The sequence below is a fragment of the Danio aesculapii genome, chromosome 6, assembly GCF_903798145.1.
Source record: "Danio aesculapii chromosome 6, fDanAes4.1, whole genome shotgun sequence".
In the NCBI taxonomy this organism is placed as follows: Eukaryota; Metazoa; Chordata; class Actinopteri; order Cypriniformes; family Danionidae; genus Danio; species Danio aesculapii.
The window spans coordinates 3038442-3059121 of NC_079440.1; the positions used below are offsets into that span (position 1 = coordinate 3038442).

At 34.7% G+C, this 20680-nt stretch overlaps 1 protein-coding gene across 1 annotated transcript in view; it reads right to left on the reverse strand.

Annotated features, from left to right (window-relative positions):
* Positions 1–302: 302 nt before the first annotated feature.
* Positions 303–20680, reverse strand: part of chchd6b (coiled-coil-helix-coiled-coil-helix domain containing 6b) — a 62814-nt gene continuing 42436 nt past the window's right edge. The window contains 4 exon segments of the mRNA XM_056459332.1: positions 303–461; positions 8132–8267; positions 10043–10113; positions 17164–17247. Coding sequence (XP_056315307.1) covers positions 438–461; positions 8132–8267; positions 10043–10113; positions 17164–17247 — 315 coding nt within the window. The 3' untranslated portion in view covers positions 303–437.

Genomic DNA, 20680 nt, shown 5'->3' on the forward strand with positions numbered 1-20680 from the left:
GGTTTCCTCCGGGTGCTAAATTAACTAAATTGTCCATAGTGTATGAGTGTGAATGAGTGTGTATGGATGTTTCCCAGTGATGGGTTGCAGCTGGAAGGACACAAATGAATTTAAAAAAGGTTAAAATAAATACAGCGACATTGGTAAATTTATATATATATATATATTTTTTTTTTTTGCTATTTTAGTATAATGTAAACATAAGACAACAAAAGCAAGACAAAGAAATGTTTGAGTCCACAAGTGATCAACTCGAGTGTGTGTGAAGCCAACAGAGAAATGAGAGACTGAAGAGACAAAGCTGAGAAGCTGAGGAGACTTTATTTGCTCATAAATGAAGATCAGCTCAACAAACCAGAGGATACACACACACACACACACACACACACACACACACAGGACGGATGTGAAGTCTCTTCAGCATCAAACCATCCTCTTCATCCGTGGTTCACCAGCAGATTCTGCAGAAACACACACACACAAACATCAACAAGAGCTAATGTATACAATTAACCTTCATTATTCAACACACACACAAACACACACACACACACACACACACACACACACACACACACACACACGCACACACACACGCACACACGCACACACACACACACACACACACAAAACAATGTCCCCACAAAGTCTACAATAACTGGTATTGCTATACTTGAGGGGACATTTGAGCCCCACAATGCATTTTGTATTTAAATACATTACCAGGTACTCACACACACACACGCACGCACCAAACTGATCAAATGTATGGGATGAGTGTGATTTTCTTCTTAAAAGAAGCCTTCTTCACTTACTGTGATTAAAAAATACAGTAAAATTTGACACCTGTGAAATGTAATTACTCATAGAGAATAACCCTTTTCTCACTCAATGTAGTTTAAATATTATTTGTTTTTGTTTATTATTTGCTGAATTTTCATCATCATCACCAAGCGGCAACATCCTGCTCTCCCTCGTGAAGCTAATATGGAAGTAACTGAAACTAGGGTTGGGTCGATAGACGATGCCATCATCCATTGCCGATGGCTGATAGACATCACAATGCTGAGCAGGCATCGCGATGCAGTAGCGATCCGCTCTCGAAAAATACACACGGCCCTGTTTACGCTAATACATTTAAGTTTAAAATGCCGTTTTAGACCAAAAACAATCCACGTCTCGGTGTTTCATCTAGCAATTCTGAAGACCTCCCTCTATACTGCTGAAAACGCACATCACATGACCACACACACACTCTGTCATGAGCTGCAGCGTCTGAGTTAAAGCAGTCAGCCCAGAGAGCAGTGCACGTCGGACACTTTAAGTCAAGGATGTAGCACTGGATGGCGTCTCACTATAGTTGTTAAAGGTGATGTTTAATTAATCTTGTCTCTTTCTAACGACTCTTCAGTCTTTTGAATCTATCAGGTAACGTGTCACAGCGTCAGTACACTGCTTCACTTTTTCACTTTCATGCTCGTACTTAATAATTTTAGTGTAAACCTCAGACACTGTTGGTTGGTTCCTGTTGGTTGTGCACCTTTTTACCAACCAAGTTTGTCGACGCCATAATAACGACACAGATCACTCTGCCTATTCATGCCAGAGTCCTGCTGAAAAAGTGATTGACAGGTGGTGATTTGTGTGTAACTTCTCTTTATTTGTTTATGATTTGGTCATGGGTAAAGCTAAGACCATGCGGGTCAGGTAGTTCAAACGGTAGGCTACAGATAATTAATTCATTATAAATGATTGAATTATTCATAAATAATTAATTCACTGCTGCTTACGACGACAATGCCATCATCCATCGCGATGTTTCACATTAGACATTGTACGATGCTAAATTGATCGACATCACGCAACCCTAACCGAAACTGCAAATCATCGAAATTCTGCTCGTGCTGGCTCCATATAGAGCACATTTCTATTGAGCCCAATGTTAAAATGGCCAAACATACAGCAGGAACAAGGTGTTTACAGCCTGATCCAAAAGATGGTTCTGGTGTATACAGCTAATATTACCCTTCATGACAACTGTGAGGGGGTGAATTTTAGATAACTCATCCATTTCGTATTTATGAAGTTAAATGATGTCTGCATAATTATGGGGGCGTGGCCACTTGAGTGACAGCTAGGTCTCGCTGGTCGGCGTCACCTCACCTCAGCTGATTCCGGCTGATTGGCAGCATATACAGCGCTCAGCATAACTGAGTTCACCCCATTTTGAAAATGAATATTTTTATCTATTTCTCAGTGAATATAGGCAGTGTATTTTGGTGCATTTAAACAAAACAGATTTATTAAACGGATAGATTTATTAAAATTATATTTTAGTCACCAAACATATGTAGAAATTGAAAGATTATACAATTAAATAAAACGACAACCGACAAAATGTCAATTATTTTTGCTTCTCTTGATTTTCCTCTTGATTAAATTTGTATTTAATATTTGTATATAACATATTAATTTGGCTGTGCTAGTTTTTAGACGGTTATCGTAAGTTATTTTGTTAGATAAGCTCCAGATTTAGCTTCAGCACTGACTAAACTAATGTATATGCACAAATATAATACTGTAGAGCTTCCTATTAAAAATAATGGATTTAAAAGATTTGTGAGGGGTGTACTTCTATATGCTGAGCACTGTATATCGTATCTCTGTGTAGTTTTATGTGGCTTTACACAGTCGACTGCCTTTTGGGATTATTTCCTTCAATCATCAGATAACATGGCATGCTGTGTGCCCTTAATTGTGTTCACAAACCATTCAAGTGGCCTCCATTTGCAGGGTGAGTGAAACTATCTACTCATTGTGGTGTCTATCGATGGCATCAACTATCGGCCCAACCCTAATAAGAACAATGCTGAGTGGCTCAATGTGTTACAACAGTGTTTTTAAAAGTCTAAACACTTTATTAATATAGTACACAACCAAGCACATGTGGTCAGAACACAAACGAGTCGAGGGTAATGAAGTATTAAGCGTTTCTCCCAAAGAAAAGCCAGCCTAAGCAAAATGCTAGCAGGCGTCTGTAGCTCCGCTCATGCTCCGCCTCTTTGCCCATTTTTGGTCACTCCCAGTCGGTGCGATGACACAAAATGGAGACGGTTGGCCACGCCCACTTGTAGCTTTATTTGCACTCTTCAGAAAACCTATTGGTGATGTCACAGATACGACGTCCATATCTTTTACAGCCTATGATCATTACTCCAGTCTTCAGGGTCACATGATGCACTTCACTCTCAAACACACAGTTTGATGACATCACTAAACACCAGAACTGAGCTGTGTGGAACTGGTCGGGCCACACAGGATTATACTGCAGAGATCAAAACCACACAGCAGGACGTAAAGAGAGAAGAGCTACTGTACAGAATCACTGAATGATGATGGAGATAAAACACAAACACGTCCAAACACACACACACACACACACACACACTCTTATCTGATGGATCACTGCACCTTAATCTGCTGCTCACTTTATACCTGACCACATACACACACACGCGCGCACACTAACACACAGACTAAATCGCTTGTAACTAGAATGTTGTTGCATCAGGTGTTGTTAGGACACAGTGTTAGCCAGAGTGTGTGTGTGTGTGTGTGTGTGTGTGTATCAGTAATCTCTGGCTGTCATTCGTTCATTCACAGTGTGTCTGAACAGTCAAACTCTGCTCGTCCTTCAGCCGTGGCCTGTTCTGTTCTTCTGAATGTAAGCGTCTTTCATTAGTGCCGTTTCACTTCAGTAGCTGTGGCAGAGCGCCCGCTCTAGTTGGCACACGGCCACTGTACCGGCTTCACACACACACACACGCACACGCACATACACAAACTCACACACACACACAAACTCACACACCTTCACATGCAGGCACAAACTCGCACACTCACAGACAAGAATACACACACAAACGTTCACATCCACACCAACATATCTACACACACTCACCCTCTCACTGACACAGACAAGAATACACACACAATCACACACACACATTCACATCCACATATACACACATACTCACACTTTCACCGACAGACAAGCTTACACACAGACACACACGCATACGCATGTGCTCGCATATGCACACACACACACAACTGCACACATGCTCACTCAGACACACACATGCACATACACACTCAGACGCACATGCAGACACTCAAGTACGCACGAATGGACAAGCATGTGCACACAGAAATACACACACAGACATGTGCGCGCGCACACACACACACACACACACACAGACACGTACACACACACATGCACATATAAACACACACACACACAAACATGCACACAGACTTAGTAACTCACACAGTGACAGTTACACACACACATATGCAGAAAGACACATGCACACACGCGGACACACACAGACAAACTTACAGACACACTCGCAGATAAACACACATACATGTAGAAACACACAGACACTCTCACACACACAAAAAGACACACACACACACACACACACACACACACACACACACAACTCATCTCTAATAAAAGACTCATGCACACACACACACACACACACACACACACAAACTTAGACACACACTCGCAGACAAACACAGACAAACACTCAGAAATGCAGACACACACACAAAGACATGTGCGCACACACACAAGCACTCCTAGACACGCGCACACACACATGCACATATAAACACATACACAAACATACACACACAGACTTAGTAACTCACATGCTGACATTTACACACACATATGCAGACAGACACATGCACGCGCGCACACACACACACACACACACACACAGAAAAACTTACAGACACACACTCACAGACACACAGGCAGAAACGCAGACACACACACACACACACACAACTCATCTCTAATAAAAGCTCCTGTTATCAGTGTGTGTGTGTGTGTGTGTGTGTGTGTGTGTGTTTGTGATGCATGAATGATCCAGTATTAAATAAGTCTGTAACAAATGCACGCGCACACACACGCGCACACACACACAGACGCTGCTTCTTATTTCCTGCAGAGACAATGAGTGTGGCATGTGTTATGATGAAGCCGCTCTGCTCCACAATAGCAGAGAGAGATGAACAGAACTCTCAGCAGTCTCAGCCTGATATTTCATCATCAGCAGGAGTCTGATCACACTCCAATAACCAACAACACCACAGCTGAGAGACACTCCTGCACATACACACTTACAGAAACACCAAACACTCCTGCATCTCTACACAAACACCGCTCATGTCTGATTCATTGTTCACTTGTGGTCTTCCCCTTAAAGTGCTGCTGATGTCCACTACAACTAACTGCGTTTGGTAAGTAGTTCACTCATTCATTCTCCTTCGGCTTAGTTCCTTTATTAATCAGGGGTCACCACAGCGGAATGAACCACCAACTATTCCAGCATATGTTTTATACAGCAGATGTCTTTCCAGCTGCAACCATGTACTGGGAAACACCCATTCACTCACACTCTCATTCACACACACTCATACACTACGGCCAATTTAGTTAATCAATTCCCCTATAGCGCATGTGTTTGGACTGTGGGGGAAACCAGAGCACCCGGAGGAAACCCACGCCAACACGGGGAGAACATGCAAACTCCACACAGAAATGCCAACTGACCCAGCCGGGACTCGAACCAGCGACCTTCTTGCTGTGAGACCACTGGGCCACCTTTGGTAAATCAAATAAAGTGAAAATGAAACATTTAATGATATTTAACTACAGAAGTGCTTAATTAGAAAGAAACTAACATACGTTTGAGTACTAAGATTGAAAATAAATCAAAATATAATACAAATAATACATATAATATATAATAATCTATCTATCTATCTATCTATCTATCTATCTATCTATCTATCTATCTATTTAAATTGGGGCATCACAGTAGTGTAGTGGGTAGCACAATCACCTCACAGCAAGAAGGTCGCTGGTCTCAGATGGATCAGTTGGCATTTCTGTGTGGAGTTTGCATGTTCTCCCCGTGTTGGCGTGGGTTTCCTCTGGGTGCTCCGGTTTCCCCCACAGTCCAAACACATGCGCTGTAGGTCAGCTAAATTGTCCGTAGTGTTAGTGTGTGAATGAGTGTGTATGGGTGTTTCTCAGTGACGGGTTGCAGCTGGAAGGGCATTCGCTGTGTAAAACATTTGCTGGATAAGTTGGCGATTCATTCCGCTGTGGCGACCCCAGATTAATAAAGGGATTGAGCTGAAAAGAAAATGAATGAATGAATCTCTGTAAACCCCTCCCACTTCATTAAGCCAGCACGTCTCTGATTGGTCAGCTGGCCACGTCTGTTTTGATTGGTTTTTCCACGTCGGAATATAAAATGACCATTAAAGGAATTATGCAAATGAGTTGTGAGTGCAAATGAGTGTAAGTGTGTGAATGAGTGTGTATGGGTGTTTCTCAGTGATGGGTTGCAGCTGGAAGGACATCAACTGCGCAAAACATATGCTGGATAAGTTGGTGGTTCATTCCGCTGTGGCAACCCCAGATTAATAAAGGGACTAAGCCAAAAAGAAAATGAATGAATATATATATATTTATTTAAACAGAAACTGATAGGAATGCCAAAATTACCACTATGTATGTGAATATGTGAAACACTGACTACAATAAAATACAAAAGGACAGAATATATATATATATATATATATATATATATATATATATATATATATATATATATATAAATGAATTTATTTGAGGAACACTATAATATTAAAACAAAACATCAACAAATATTCAATATATTTAATATGATAAATTCATTAACATTCTGTTTGTAAATTATATATTTTAGTACATGGTATTTAACATTTAAATTAACTGTATATAGTGTCTTGATCTTATCATGAGCTGGCATACATTAATTAATAAACAAAAACAAAAAAGGTAGAATATAGTTAGGCCTAGTTGTGTCTGAAATAAAACAAAAATAAAAAATAATAAAACAAAACAAAAATAAATAAATAAAATAAAAATAATGAAACAAAACAAAAATTAAATTAAATAAATAAATAGGATATTTATGGGTTTCCTGTGGGTGCTCCGGTTTCCCCCACAGTCCAAAAACATGCGCTATAGCGGAATTGGGCGAGCTAAATTGGCCGTAGTGAATGTGTGTGAATAAGTGTGTATGGGTGATTCCCAGTGATGGGCTGCAGCTGGAAGGGCATCTGCTGTGTAAAACAAATGCTGGATAAGTTGGTGGTTCATTTCGCTGTGGCGACCCCTGGTTAATAAAGGGACTAAGCCGACAAAAAAAAAATGAATGAATGAATGAATGAATGAATATATATATATATATATATATATATATATATATAAACAGAAACTAATAACTATGCCAAAATGACCAATATTTATAAATAATCAGTTATTAAAATTAGTCTGGTATGAAAGACAATCAATAAACACACTCAGATACTCAAAATTATGTCAGGAATAGTGTAAATTATGCCCACGATTATTAGAAATGTAAAAAATTATAATCAAAGATTTAAAGATATCGGTATAGATGTCACTTGCAAAATATAAAAATATAATAAAAAATATAAACAAAGAAGTCAAAATCATGAGATCTTCATGCAAAAATGTTCTAAATATAATTTATATAATGTATTTATTTATATAAATAAGATTGTATAAATATTGTGTTATTATAATTAATTAATTTTGCTGTTTAAAGTCAGTCTGATATAAAACGCACACGCGCACACACACACACACACACACACACGCACACACAGATACTCATAATTATGTCAGAACAAGCTGAAATTAAGGCAATAATTATTCATTAAAATGTATCATGATTTAGAAAAGACGAAATTAGGAAAAGATTTTAGTATATCGGATACTTCGGCGCATTTAATGACAAAGTATTATTCATTCATTTATCAGGGGTCGCCACGGCAGAATGAACCACCAATTACTCTGGTTTATGTTTTACGCACCGGATCCCCTTCCAGCCACAACCCAGTAACACATGTGCTGGAATAGTTGGCTGTTCATTCCACTGTGGTGACCCCTAATAAATGAAGGCACTAAGCTGAAGGAAAATGAATGAATGAATTTTGAGCATGTGTAATAAACTCTTCTGTGTACCTTCTTGGAGGAGTTGATGCAGTTCATGTATTCTCTGGCGATCTGTGAACACAGCAGTGACTGGTGTTTGTTCAGTCTGTAGCAGCTCAACACCTGAGACTGCAGCTCTGGACACACGGGACTCATAGGACGAGGCCTGAAACAAACACACACACACACCTTATGTGCATATGAGCGTGTATTATCATCACTGAAACACAAAGGTGGCAGTAAACGTCAGAGTAGCAGTGCTGCCTCCTAGTGGCCTGCATAAATACTGCACATGATGTTTCCGTCCACATTTTATTGCATAAAAAATGCTTAATGAAAACAGCAAGATCATTGAGAATGCACAAAAACAATTTCTGCACATCTGAGTAGGATAACTGCTTTATCTGAAAAAAAATATATATAATATCTTAAGGAGGCTAATACTAGTGTTTTACTCCAGCCAAACTAAAAGAAACGAGACCAGAAGAAAAAAAATAATAGGAAATACAGTGGAAAATGTCCCTGCTTTACTGTTTTTTATTACAAATTATCATAAAATTATTAATAAAATAATTATGTATCAAATTAAATGCATTTATTTGAGGAACACTATAATATTAAAACAAAACATCAACAAATATTCAATATATTTAATATGATAAATTCATTAACATTCTGTTTGTAAATTATATATTTTAGTACATGTTATTTAACATTTCAATTAACTGTATAGTGTCTTGATCTAATCATGAGCTGATATACATTAATTAATAAACAAAAACAAAAAAGGTAGAATATAGTTAGGCCTAGTTCTGTCTGAAATAAAACAAAAAGAAAAAATAATCAAACAAAACAATAATAAAAAATAAATAAAATAAAAATAATAAAACAAATGAAAAACAAAATAAAAAAACAAAGCAAAATAAACAAATAAATAAATAAATAAATAAATGAATAAAAACAAAATACAAATAAATTAATAAAAACTAAAATTAATAAAACAAAAATATAAATAAAATAAAAATAATAAAATAAAATATAATAAATACAATAAAAAATTAAAATAATAAAAACAACAAAACCAAAATAAATGAATAAATAAAAAGCAATAAAACAAAACAAAAATAAATAAATAAAATAAAAATTATAAAACAAAAGAAAATAAACACAATAAAAAAAAGAAATAAAAATAAATAAATAAATAAAATAAAAACAATAAAACAACAAAAATAAATAAAATAAAAATAATTAAACTAAACAAAAAAATAAATTAATAAAATAAAAATAATGAAACAAAACAAAAATAAATTAAAAATAATGAAACAAAACAAAAATAAATAAAAATTAAAAAATTATAATAATAAAACAAAACAAAATAAATAAATAAAATAAAAATAATATAACCAAACAAAATAAATAAATAAAATAAAAAGAATAAAACAAAACAAAAATAAATAAAATAGAAAATTAAAATAATTAAACAAAACAAAATAAATAAATAAAATAAAAAGAATAAAACAAAACAAAATAAATAAATAAAATAGAAAATTAAAATAATTAAACAAAACAAAATAAATAAAAATAATAAAACAAAACAAAATAAAAAAACAAAACAAAAATAAATAAATAGAATAAAAACAATTAAATAAACTAAAGAAATAAATAAAACAAAAATAATAAAAGAAAACAAAAATAAATAAATAAACTAAATAAAACAAATAAATTAATGAATTAATAAAATAAAAGTCTCAATCTGAAAGGTTGCATCTTTATAGTTTATTTATGTATAAAATTGTACACTAGAGGACCAGTTGGGGATTTTTTAAAGGTACCATTATATATTTTATTCCCACAGAAACAAAACTGCACCCTCACGGTAGCTTTTTTTCTGACAGTGTAGTTAGTATATGCATCTAGAATAACACATATATTTGTACTCACCTGACCGTGGCCTCTGCTTTATCCGCCTCCTGCTCATACATGTGTAGATTCTGCTGATAATACTCAGAGTTCTGCAGAAACACACAAAAACACACACACAGAGTCAGCTTTCCTTCATAAAACACACTCAAACACAGTCAAATCCTGAAATATTGTGTTTGTTTTCCTCCATTTACAATCAGCAAACACACTCAAGATCTGGACTTTTATTATGCAAATTCATCAGGCAATAAAAACAAGATATCATAATTCATTCATGCTTTGCTGAAGGTGGATCTCTGCTGCATCTCTAAACAATCCCACAATGCAACTGGCTCATGGGTTAAAGCCATGTTGTTATTTTTCTGCTCTGTCAGCGCATCTCTGGACAGACTGAGGCATCATAAAGTTTTATTTACTGGGTTTTATGGGTATTTACACTGCAATTAAAACAATAACAAACACAGCAGAGCAGATCCTACGGCCACATTAAAGACACACACAAACATTCAGCGGCATTAAAGCAGGATGATCAAGAGTTTAGGAAAGAGATCTGATTTTCACACCTCGATTCTGACACTTTCTCTCAGTTTACATCATGCAATTTGGATTTATTTTCTTCCAGTTACACTCACCGGCCACTTTATTAGGTACACCTTTCCAACTGCTTGCTAATGCAAATCTCTAATCAGCCAATCACATGGCATCTATCTATCTATCTATCTATCTATCTATCTATCTATCTATCTATCTATCTATCTATCTATCTATCTATCTATCTATCTATCTATCTATCTATCGAAATAAAATAAAATAAAAATCCTAATAGAGCTAATAATTTTGTCTTTAGCTGTATTGAAGGAAATGCATTAGTTTGTTCAATGCAATTCTCCAAGTCAAAACAAACATGAGCTCATTAGCATATCACCACTCATATTTGCATATCAACACCTATGAAGTACTTAGTAACTACAGCATGTCTAAATGTAAATATAAACTATAGCATGTCTTTGAACTAAAGTATAACTTTAGTAAGCAGACTATATATATTAAACTATAACGGTAGTAAGCAGAGATTAGTCAATCAAACCAAAGACTCTACAATACGCAAGAAGTGCCACTCGTGTATAGTTATGAATGGGGAAAAGTGTTCTAGTCAATATGGCGAATAAAGCCCCGCCTACTAGTACAGGAGCCAATCATCGATCGCTATAGATTGACGGGGAGGCTCAGACCAGGCGTGTGCTTTTATGAGAGTTTGCTGGTCAACAAACACACTGGAGTCTCAGCGCATACTTGCTCCACAGACATGAGAAATATATCCACATAAAGCCTGACATCTGAGCTTTTAAATGAGCCAACTTCACTCGAAAACAAACATTTTTTAGTTTTGTAATCTGTTTGAAATTAGCGCGAGGTGCAGTCTGTAAAGGCTAAATTATCATATGCATTTCTTTATATGACAGAACATGTCTTTGACTCAAGAAGGTCCATACTGACTCCAAAGGCAGACACTGATTAGATCAGGGCCTGATATGTGGGGGTTTTTCGATGTTGCCACATGTTGATTGGTCAGTTTGAATGTCTCAGCATTTGGGATTTAGTCACATGGTCAAGAAAGATACAAAATAAGTGTTAAACTCTGCTCTGGCTCTTTTCTGTCTCTGCTCCTCTCCTCCTCTGGAGTCTATCTTCTCTGACTCTACTGCAATCAGGCTAACTTTTGGGCCTGCTCTCTTTGTCTCCCTCTCCCTCCCCCTGTGTCTCTTCTTCTACCTCTGGTAACTTTAACATTTAAGCTGGGTACAATTTATATCATGTTTTATCATTTCATATTTGATCATTTTATAGTTATTTTGTAATTAATTCAGTTGTAACCAAAGAGAATTATGTCATTAAATCATTTCATTTTCAAGTATTTGTGAGTTACTTTTGATTTAACATCAACATTTAACTGTTCCATATTCCAATACAATACAATTACATGATATCAACGCTCTCGCACATTTATAGCTATTAATACTGCCCTTATTTCCGTTTCTGGTATAAGATTGCAGAAGAATGGTTTAACTAGAAATGTACAGTTTTCACCATCAATACTGATCGAATCAGTTCGAATCGCTGTGGTTAAAACCCATTCCTACGATTCCGTCCTGTCAAACACACATCACTTTTATGACAGCTTGGTGGTCAACAAATACTCTGGAGTCTCAGCGAATACTTGTTTACAGACATAAGAAATATATCCACATAAATCTTGAAATCTGAGCGTTTAAATGAACCAACTTCACTGGAAAACTAAAGTTTTTTGGTTTTGGTAATCTGTATGAAATTAACGCGAGGTACAGTCCATCCTGTCAAACGCACATCACATGACAGCAACTATTAAAACGGCAACAAACTTGTAAACAAAGAGTCGCTGTCATTTCTGGAGGAGATTCACCATCAAGACCAAGCTGTGGATTACTTCAGAAGAGCAGCGCGATCTGACATTCAATATCCAGAGGATGATCATGTGTGGAACGGCTATAAATGAGGTCGGTGTCGTGATCTCGTTCCGTTCGAGTGCGCATGCGCTTTAGCTTGTTCAACCTGAAGAAATGCAGATTCGGTTTGATTCAGACGTTTAGAAACTAAACTAATGAGATGGCTGTTGTTTAATTTTATTGGTGATTCCACATATGTGATGTAATCATAAGCTTGGCTAACAGTTTTGGAGAATTTGATGTTTCCCCATTCAGACAGAATGCACGAGCAAACTCCCTGAGAGGCGTTTCAAAGATGGCCGTCGATTGAAATGACTTGCCGTAAAGGGACTTTGGTCTTTAAATGTATAGCATCAGCATTATTTAACTGTAATTGTAAAAGTGGGCATGAAATCTAAATTAAGACCGTTTTGGTGGCAGAATCCTTATGAACAGACGTGAGGGAAATAAATCAGTGCAACAGAAAATATAAATATTCAGCAGCATCAGCTTCCTCCTTCAGATCAGAGCGGTTAAATTCAGCTCAACACAAACACAATCGGCTGAAGGTGATTATAATCTATCAGTGTAATTACATTATCTCCAGGTCTGTATCATCACACAGCTGCAGTAATTAAACACAGTTATCTTATTAAATCTGCAATTAGCCCACAGAAAAGAGAGAGAAACAGGAGGACAAACAGACATCATTCTGCCAGAATAACAACACAACTCTCATTTTTATTTGACTACTACAACTCATTTATCACTGGAGCTATGAAGATGGACATTTTTAATATTTAAATGAGTCTGTTTGAGGTACTGGGCGTGGCTAACATACTTAACCACGCCCCTCCAACTGTCAGACAACTAACAGAAATGGTGAGGAGGAGGAGGAGTCTGTTAGGTTATAATAACTCTCCCCAAACTTTTTCTGCCTATCCAAGTTTTAGGAACAACCAATAATAACTGGACTTCTAGTTGATTATTTGGTATCAGAAGTGATATATGAATGTGAAAGGCCTCTAGATTACACTTATTTTACCACAATAAAATATGATCATGCCTTGATTATCAATGATTTCATTAGGACAGTAAGGTCTGACTCTGCTTAGACTAAAGTCTGCTCACTGAACCTTCAATAATGTCCAGTATAGAATATGTGGTCATGCTTTAGTGGAAACAGAATGAATATTTTGTCTGACTCCATCATGAGCTTGGAGGACTGCATCCATACATCTCTGCAATGACTCAAATCACTGATTAATAAAGTCATCTGGAATGGCAAAGAAAGCCTCCTTCAGGACTCCCAGAGTTCATCAAGAGTCTTTGTGTTCATCTTCAACGCCTCCTCCTTCATCTTACCCCAGACATGCTCAATAATGTTCATGTCTGGTGACTGGGCTGGCCAATCTTGGAGCACCTTGACCTTCTTTGCTTTCAGGAGCTTTGATGTGGAGGCTGAAGTATGAGAAGGAGCGCTATCCTGCTGGAGAATTTGCTCTCTCCTGTGGTTTGTAATGTAACGGGCAGCACACATGTCTTGATACCTCAGGCTGTTGATGTTGCAGATCTCTCACACGTCCCCATACTGAATGTAACCCCAAACCACGATTTCTCCTTCACCAAACTTGACTGATTTTGTGAGAATCTTGGCTCCATGCAGGTTTCAGTAGGTCTTCTGCAGTATTTGTGATGATTGTGATTTAGTTCAACACAACTGAGATCCACGACAAGACTTTTATCAGGTAGTGTACATCCAATCAGCTTGCAGTAGAGAAAAATAAGCCACGCCCACTGTTATATTCCGTTTCTCTAGGAACTGCATCACAATGCGAAAAAAAGAAACGGTCGCAGCTTCTGCCTCATGTGGACTTTAAGGTGCTGTATATGTGTGTATTGTGAGTGTATGAAGAGCACTGATGTGAATGACACCTGCTGTCCAGGTAAATCCTCTGCTAATATTCAGATTCAGATTCCTGCAGCAGATCAGATCACTCCAGCAGCTCACGCTGGATTATTCTGGCGAACGCTTGACAGAATGAAAAGCACAAAGCCTTTTTTAAGAAGCGCATGAATATTACATGACAGAGTGAAGATGACACACACACACACACGAGAAAGCCTGTCAGATCAGGATCTGTGTGTATGTGTGTGTATCTGAGTCAGTATTTGGTTGTGAGTGTATATATGTATGTATGCATGTGTGTGAGAGAGAGCGCATGTGTGTGTGTGTGCATGTATGCGAGTCTGTATTTGGTTGTGTGTATGTTTCTGAGTGTGTGTGAGAGTGTATTTGAGTGTGTGTGCGTGCATGTATGTGAGTGAATAAGTCTGTACATGTGTTTGTGTGTGTGTGTGTGTGTGTGTCTATTTAGTTGGTTGTGAGTATATATATGCATCTTTGTGTGTGAGTGTGTGTATCTGAGTCAGTATTTGGTTGTGAGTGTATGTGTGAGAAAGCGTATTTATGTGTGTGAATGTGTTTATGTGAGTCTGTATTTGGTTGTGTGTATGTTTATGAATGTGTGCATGCATGTGAGTGAATGAGTCTGTTCGTGTGTGTGCATGCGAGTTTATATTTGGTTAGTTGTGAGTATATATATATATATATATATATATATGTGCGTGTGTGTGTTTGTGATATTTGGTTGTGAGTGTATGTGTGAGAGTGTATGTGTGAGAGTATGAAAGTGTATTTGTGTTTGTGTGTGAATGTCTGTGAGTGTGTGTGTATGTCTGTGTGTGAGAGTGTATGTATTTTTTTGTGTGTGTGTGTGTGTGTGTGTGTGCATATGAATGTGTTTGGTTGTGAGCGTGTATGTCTGTGTGTAATAGAGTGTGTGTGTCCGTATTTGGTGGTAAGTGTCTATGTGTATGTGTGTATGTGAGAGAGTGTGTATGAAAGTCTGTGTGCAACCGAGTGTGTGTATGTGTGTTTGTGTGCCAGGATGCATGTATTAAGAATCTGTGTGTATTGGTATCTGTGTGCGTGACAGAAAGTCTGTGTGTGTGTGTGTGTGTGTGTGTGCACATCAGAGAGTGTATATGAGAGAGATAAAGTGTCTGTGAAAGAGAAAGAGAGAGAGAGAGTGTGTGTGTGTGTGTGTGTGTGTGTGTGTGTGTGTGTGTGTGTGTAAAAAGAGTATGTATGCATGTCAGAGTGAGTGAGTGTATGTGTGTGTGTAGAAAATAAGTCACACTGTTTGCACACATGCAAACACAAGCATGAAACCAAGCACATACAAACACACACACACACACACACACACACATCAGAAGCAACGGTACAGATATCTTTGTCCTGTCCGTGCCATGACTGTGTGCTGCAGATCAGCTACAGACGATCTCTTCTACGCAGTTTATGAACACAACAGTATTTATAAACGCAGAAACACTTCAGACACATTTAATATGAGCGGGAAACATCAGAGAGAACAACTCATCTGCAGCCTGAAGCGCAACACATCAAAGAGAGACACACAGCGCTCAGACATCAGCGCTCAGAGTCTGTGTTCAGCAGCAGATTATTATTCACTGGCTGTGGTTCAACCTCTCAAAGACATCGCTGCAAATGTCCCCACAAACATCTGAGGCATGATGAGATTCTTAACAGCAGGTCATATGATGTTTTAAAGTGTCCTGATATTGTGTTAGACTCTCCTACAACAGGTTTTAAATAGACCGAAGGTCAGAAAACATTGGAATTTTCTCAGAATATGTCATTGATATTAAAATCATTTGCAGTGATTTTGATTTGGCTCAATCAATGCCATAAACAAATATTAAATCCAAAAAAATTCAAAAAAAAAAATTCAATCTCTGTAAACCCCTCCCACTTCCATAATCCAGCACTTCTCTGATTGGTCAGCTGGCCACGTCTGTTTTGATTGGTCTTTCCATGTCAGAAAATAAAAACGCCCATTTAAGGAATTATGCAAATGAGTGGGTAGCACAATCACCTCACAGCAAGCAAGGAGGTCGCTGGTTCGAGCCTCGGCTGGGTCAGTTGGCATTTCTGTGTGGAGTTTGCATGTTCTCCCCGTTTTGGCGTGGGTTTCCTCCGGGTGCTCCGGTTTCCCCCACAGTCCAAACACATGTGCTATAGGGGAATTGGGTGAGCTAAATTGGCCATAGTGTATGTGTGTGAATGAGTGTGTATGGATGTTTCCCTGTGATGGGTTGCAGCTGAAAGGGCATCTGCTGTGTAAAACATATGCTGGATAAGTTGGCGGTTCATTCCGCTGTGGCGACCCCAGATTAATAAAGGGACTAAACTGAAAAGAAAATGAATGAATGTCATAGTCGATAGTCGAGCCAACTCTGCTCTGATTGGTCAGCTGGACAAGTGTTTTTTATTCAAATTGTTCATACATCAGAGGTGGGCGGGGATTATGCAAATTAGTTATTATAATAGTGTTGATGTAGATCAGTAGCAGACAAAAGATTCAAAATATAAGGGACTCATTCAAGAGTCAACTCTTTTGTTTAGAGAGACAATCTCTTATTTATCATGCACACAACTGTTTACATTGAAGGAAAGTCAACAGATAAGATGATATTTTTACAAAAAACCAACAGGACTTGCTTTTTCATTTCTGTTTAGCAATAAAAAAGATTTAAATGTGGGCCATGTTGAGTCTTGAAAAGTGTGTGTGTGTGTGTGTGTGTGCTTACCTTCTTCTCCATCAGCTGTAGCTGCTCTTTATAAAACTCCTCCAGATGTTTGAGCTCATTTTCCTTCTTCTTCAGCTGCCGGGCCTGACAGAGACACAGAATAAACTCATCAACATCTCCAGTTCACCTGCAATTCAACACAACTCTGCATGATGTACCTGACAAATGAAGAAAGCTGAAGAAATCCACAACAGAAGAGCGGAGCAGCATGCAAGACAAAAGCTTCTGTGATGACAGACTTATTATGAACATCAGGTGTAAATACACAAAACACAAAGCATGATGGGGCTGAACAAAACCACACTTAAGCTGCAGGTAGGATATCACACACATCCACTGACTGTATGTGTGTGTTTGAGTGTAGCTGCATGAAACAAATACAAAACGTGATTTAAATAAAATACAAAAATCAATTAAAGAAATGCATAGGATTTAAATAAAATTGGAAACACGCACGCATGCGCGCACGCACACACACACACACACACACATAACTTTTGTGGGGGCCTACCACAGACTTTTATTGCTTTTATAATGGTCTAAATACTTTCTAAGCTAAATATTCAAATTAATACTGTAATTCTATCTGGAGTCAGATTTGTTTATTTATTATTCAATGAAAATATTTAGTTTGAGAACAAAACCTAATATAATTTTAATTCCAAAAAATAAGATTGCAAATAAAAGTTGTTATAACTTTTTAACTTTAATTTAATAAATAAATTAAATTTATATATTTTTTATTGCAAAAAAAGCTTTTTAATCTTAATTTAATACATATAACTTTAATTTTTATAAAAAAATTTAATTGCAAATAAAAGCTTTGTAATAATATTTCAATTTTAATTTAATAAATATAATTTTAATTGTAATAAAAAATAAAGATTGTAAATAAAATATTTTGTTAAAACTTTTTATTTTAATTTAATAATGTAATTTTAATTACAATAATAAAAATATAACGATAGCAAAAAAAGCTTCTTAATTTTAATTTAACACATATAACTTTAATTTTTATTAAATTTTTTAATTGCAAACAAAAAGATGTTATTTTATTTTAATTTAATAAATATTAATTATAATAATAATAAAAAAAGATTGTAAATAAAATCTTGTTATAACGTTTTAATTTTAATTTAATAAATTTAATTTCCCTTTTAAAAAATAAACATTGCAAATAAAAGCTTTGTTATAATATTTTAATTTTAGTTTAATAAATATAATATTAATTATAATAATAAAAAATAAACATTGCAAATAAAAGCTTTGTTATAATATTTAAATTTTAGTTTAATAAATAATATTAATTATAATAATAAAAATAAACATTGCAAATAAAGCTTTGTTATTAATATTTTAATTTTAGTTTAATAAATATAATATTAAGTATAATAATAAAAATAAACATTGCAAATAAAAAGCTTTGTTATAATATTTAAATTTTAGTTTAATAAATATAATATTAATTATAATAATAAAAAATAAACATTGCAAATAAAAGCTTTGTTATAATATTTTAATTTTAGTTTAATAAATATAATATTAATTATAATAATAAAAATAAACATTGCAAATAAAAAGCTTTGTTATAATATTTTAATTTTAGTTTAATAATATAATGATAATTCTAATAATAAAAATAAACATTGCAAATAAAAGCTTTGTTATAATATTTTAATTTTAATTTAATAAATATAATATTAATTATAATAATAAAAATAAACATTGCAAATAAAAGCTTTGTTATAATATTTTAATTTTAGTTTAATAAATATAATATTAATTATAATAATAAAAATAAACATTGCAAATAAAAAGCTTTGTTATAATATTTTAATTTTAATTTAATAAATATAATATTAATTATAATAATAAAAAATAAACATTGCAAATAAAAGCTTGTTATAATATTTAAATTTTAGTTTAATAAATATAATATTAATTATAATAATAAAAAATAAACATTGCAAATAAAAAGCTTTGTTATAATATTTTAATTTTAATTTAATAAATATAATATTAATTATAATAATAAAAAATAAACATTGCAAATAAAAGCTTTGTTATAATATTTAATTTTAGTTTAATAAATATAATATTAATTATAATAATAAAAAATAAACATGCCAATAAAAAGCTTTGTTATAATATTTTAATTTTAATTTAATAAATATAATATTAATTATAATAATAAAAATAAACATTGCAAATAAAAAGCTTTGTTATAATATTTAAATTTTAGTTTAATAAATATAATATTAATTATAATAATAAAAAATAAACATTGCAAATAAAAGCTTTGTTATAATATTTTAATTTTAGGTTTAATAATATAATATTAATTATAATAATAAAAAATAAACATTGCAAATAAAAGCTTTGTTATAATATTTAAATTTTAATTTATTAAATATTAATTTAATTTCCCTTTACAGAAATGTAATAAAATCAATAAAAATATGAGCACAGCACTTGCTAAACCTGGTCTGGTGATTTTTGAACCACCATAATAATGACCACTTAACGTTCTTTTTAAATATTGTTCAATTATTTATTATTATAATTTGTTGAAGATACAGAGCTCTAATAAGGAGATGTGAAAATGACTCAAGAGTAACACACATTTCCATACAAACTCAACAGTTTCATTCTAACCTATATTTATTAATTAATTAATTTTTTTGGCTGACAAAAGAAACCTGGTGGCGTGGAAGGAAAGGGGGGAAATATGAAGATTTCAAATGACAATTAATAAGTATTTGGGGGCTTCTTTTAATATCTATTTTTAAATAAGCAATAATATTTATTCCTGTTTTAAATATTACCGACAGGATTTTTCAGTAACCTATAATTAAAAATAACTATTTTAATTCACTCTAAAGTACTAAAAATCTGACTACAAATAAATAAATAATAAAATATATTTATTTATTTTTATTTAATTTATATTTTGCACTACACTTTCTGCTGTTTTGATGATTAAACAATCACTTGTCATCACTGAACCATAGTTGTGAACATCACAGTCATATTTACAGCAGATTCTTACCCGAAAAACTCAACTCATTGGCTGAGAAAAAATACAGAGAACGAGAAGAAAACATGAATGAGGACACATTAAAGCCGGCGGGAGCTCATATTTACCCAATGTTTAACATCACACAAGCCTGTAAATAAATCAGTGAAGGTAAACTGTGCTTTAAAATGAAAGCAGTTCAATTTATGCAGATTTTATTCGAACCGACGGCTTCTGATAGGACGGTTTCAGATCTGCTTCTGCTGGCATTCCCACATCACTGACAGTGGTTTGATGGAGAGAATTAATGAGCTGGTGATTGAATACACACGTATGAATCACCAGCTGAGACCAAATTATGAACCAAATCGAAGATCATATCATGAGTAATCTACACTTTACATGCAAAACAGCCTAATTATAATAAACAAAGAAGCCTGGTTATTAAAAACTACACACTGAGCTATTAAACGAGAAGCAGCGGCTCAAACAACACCAGAT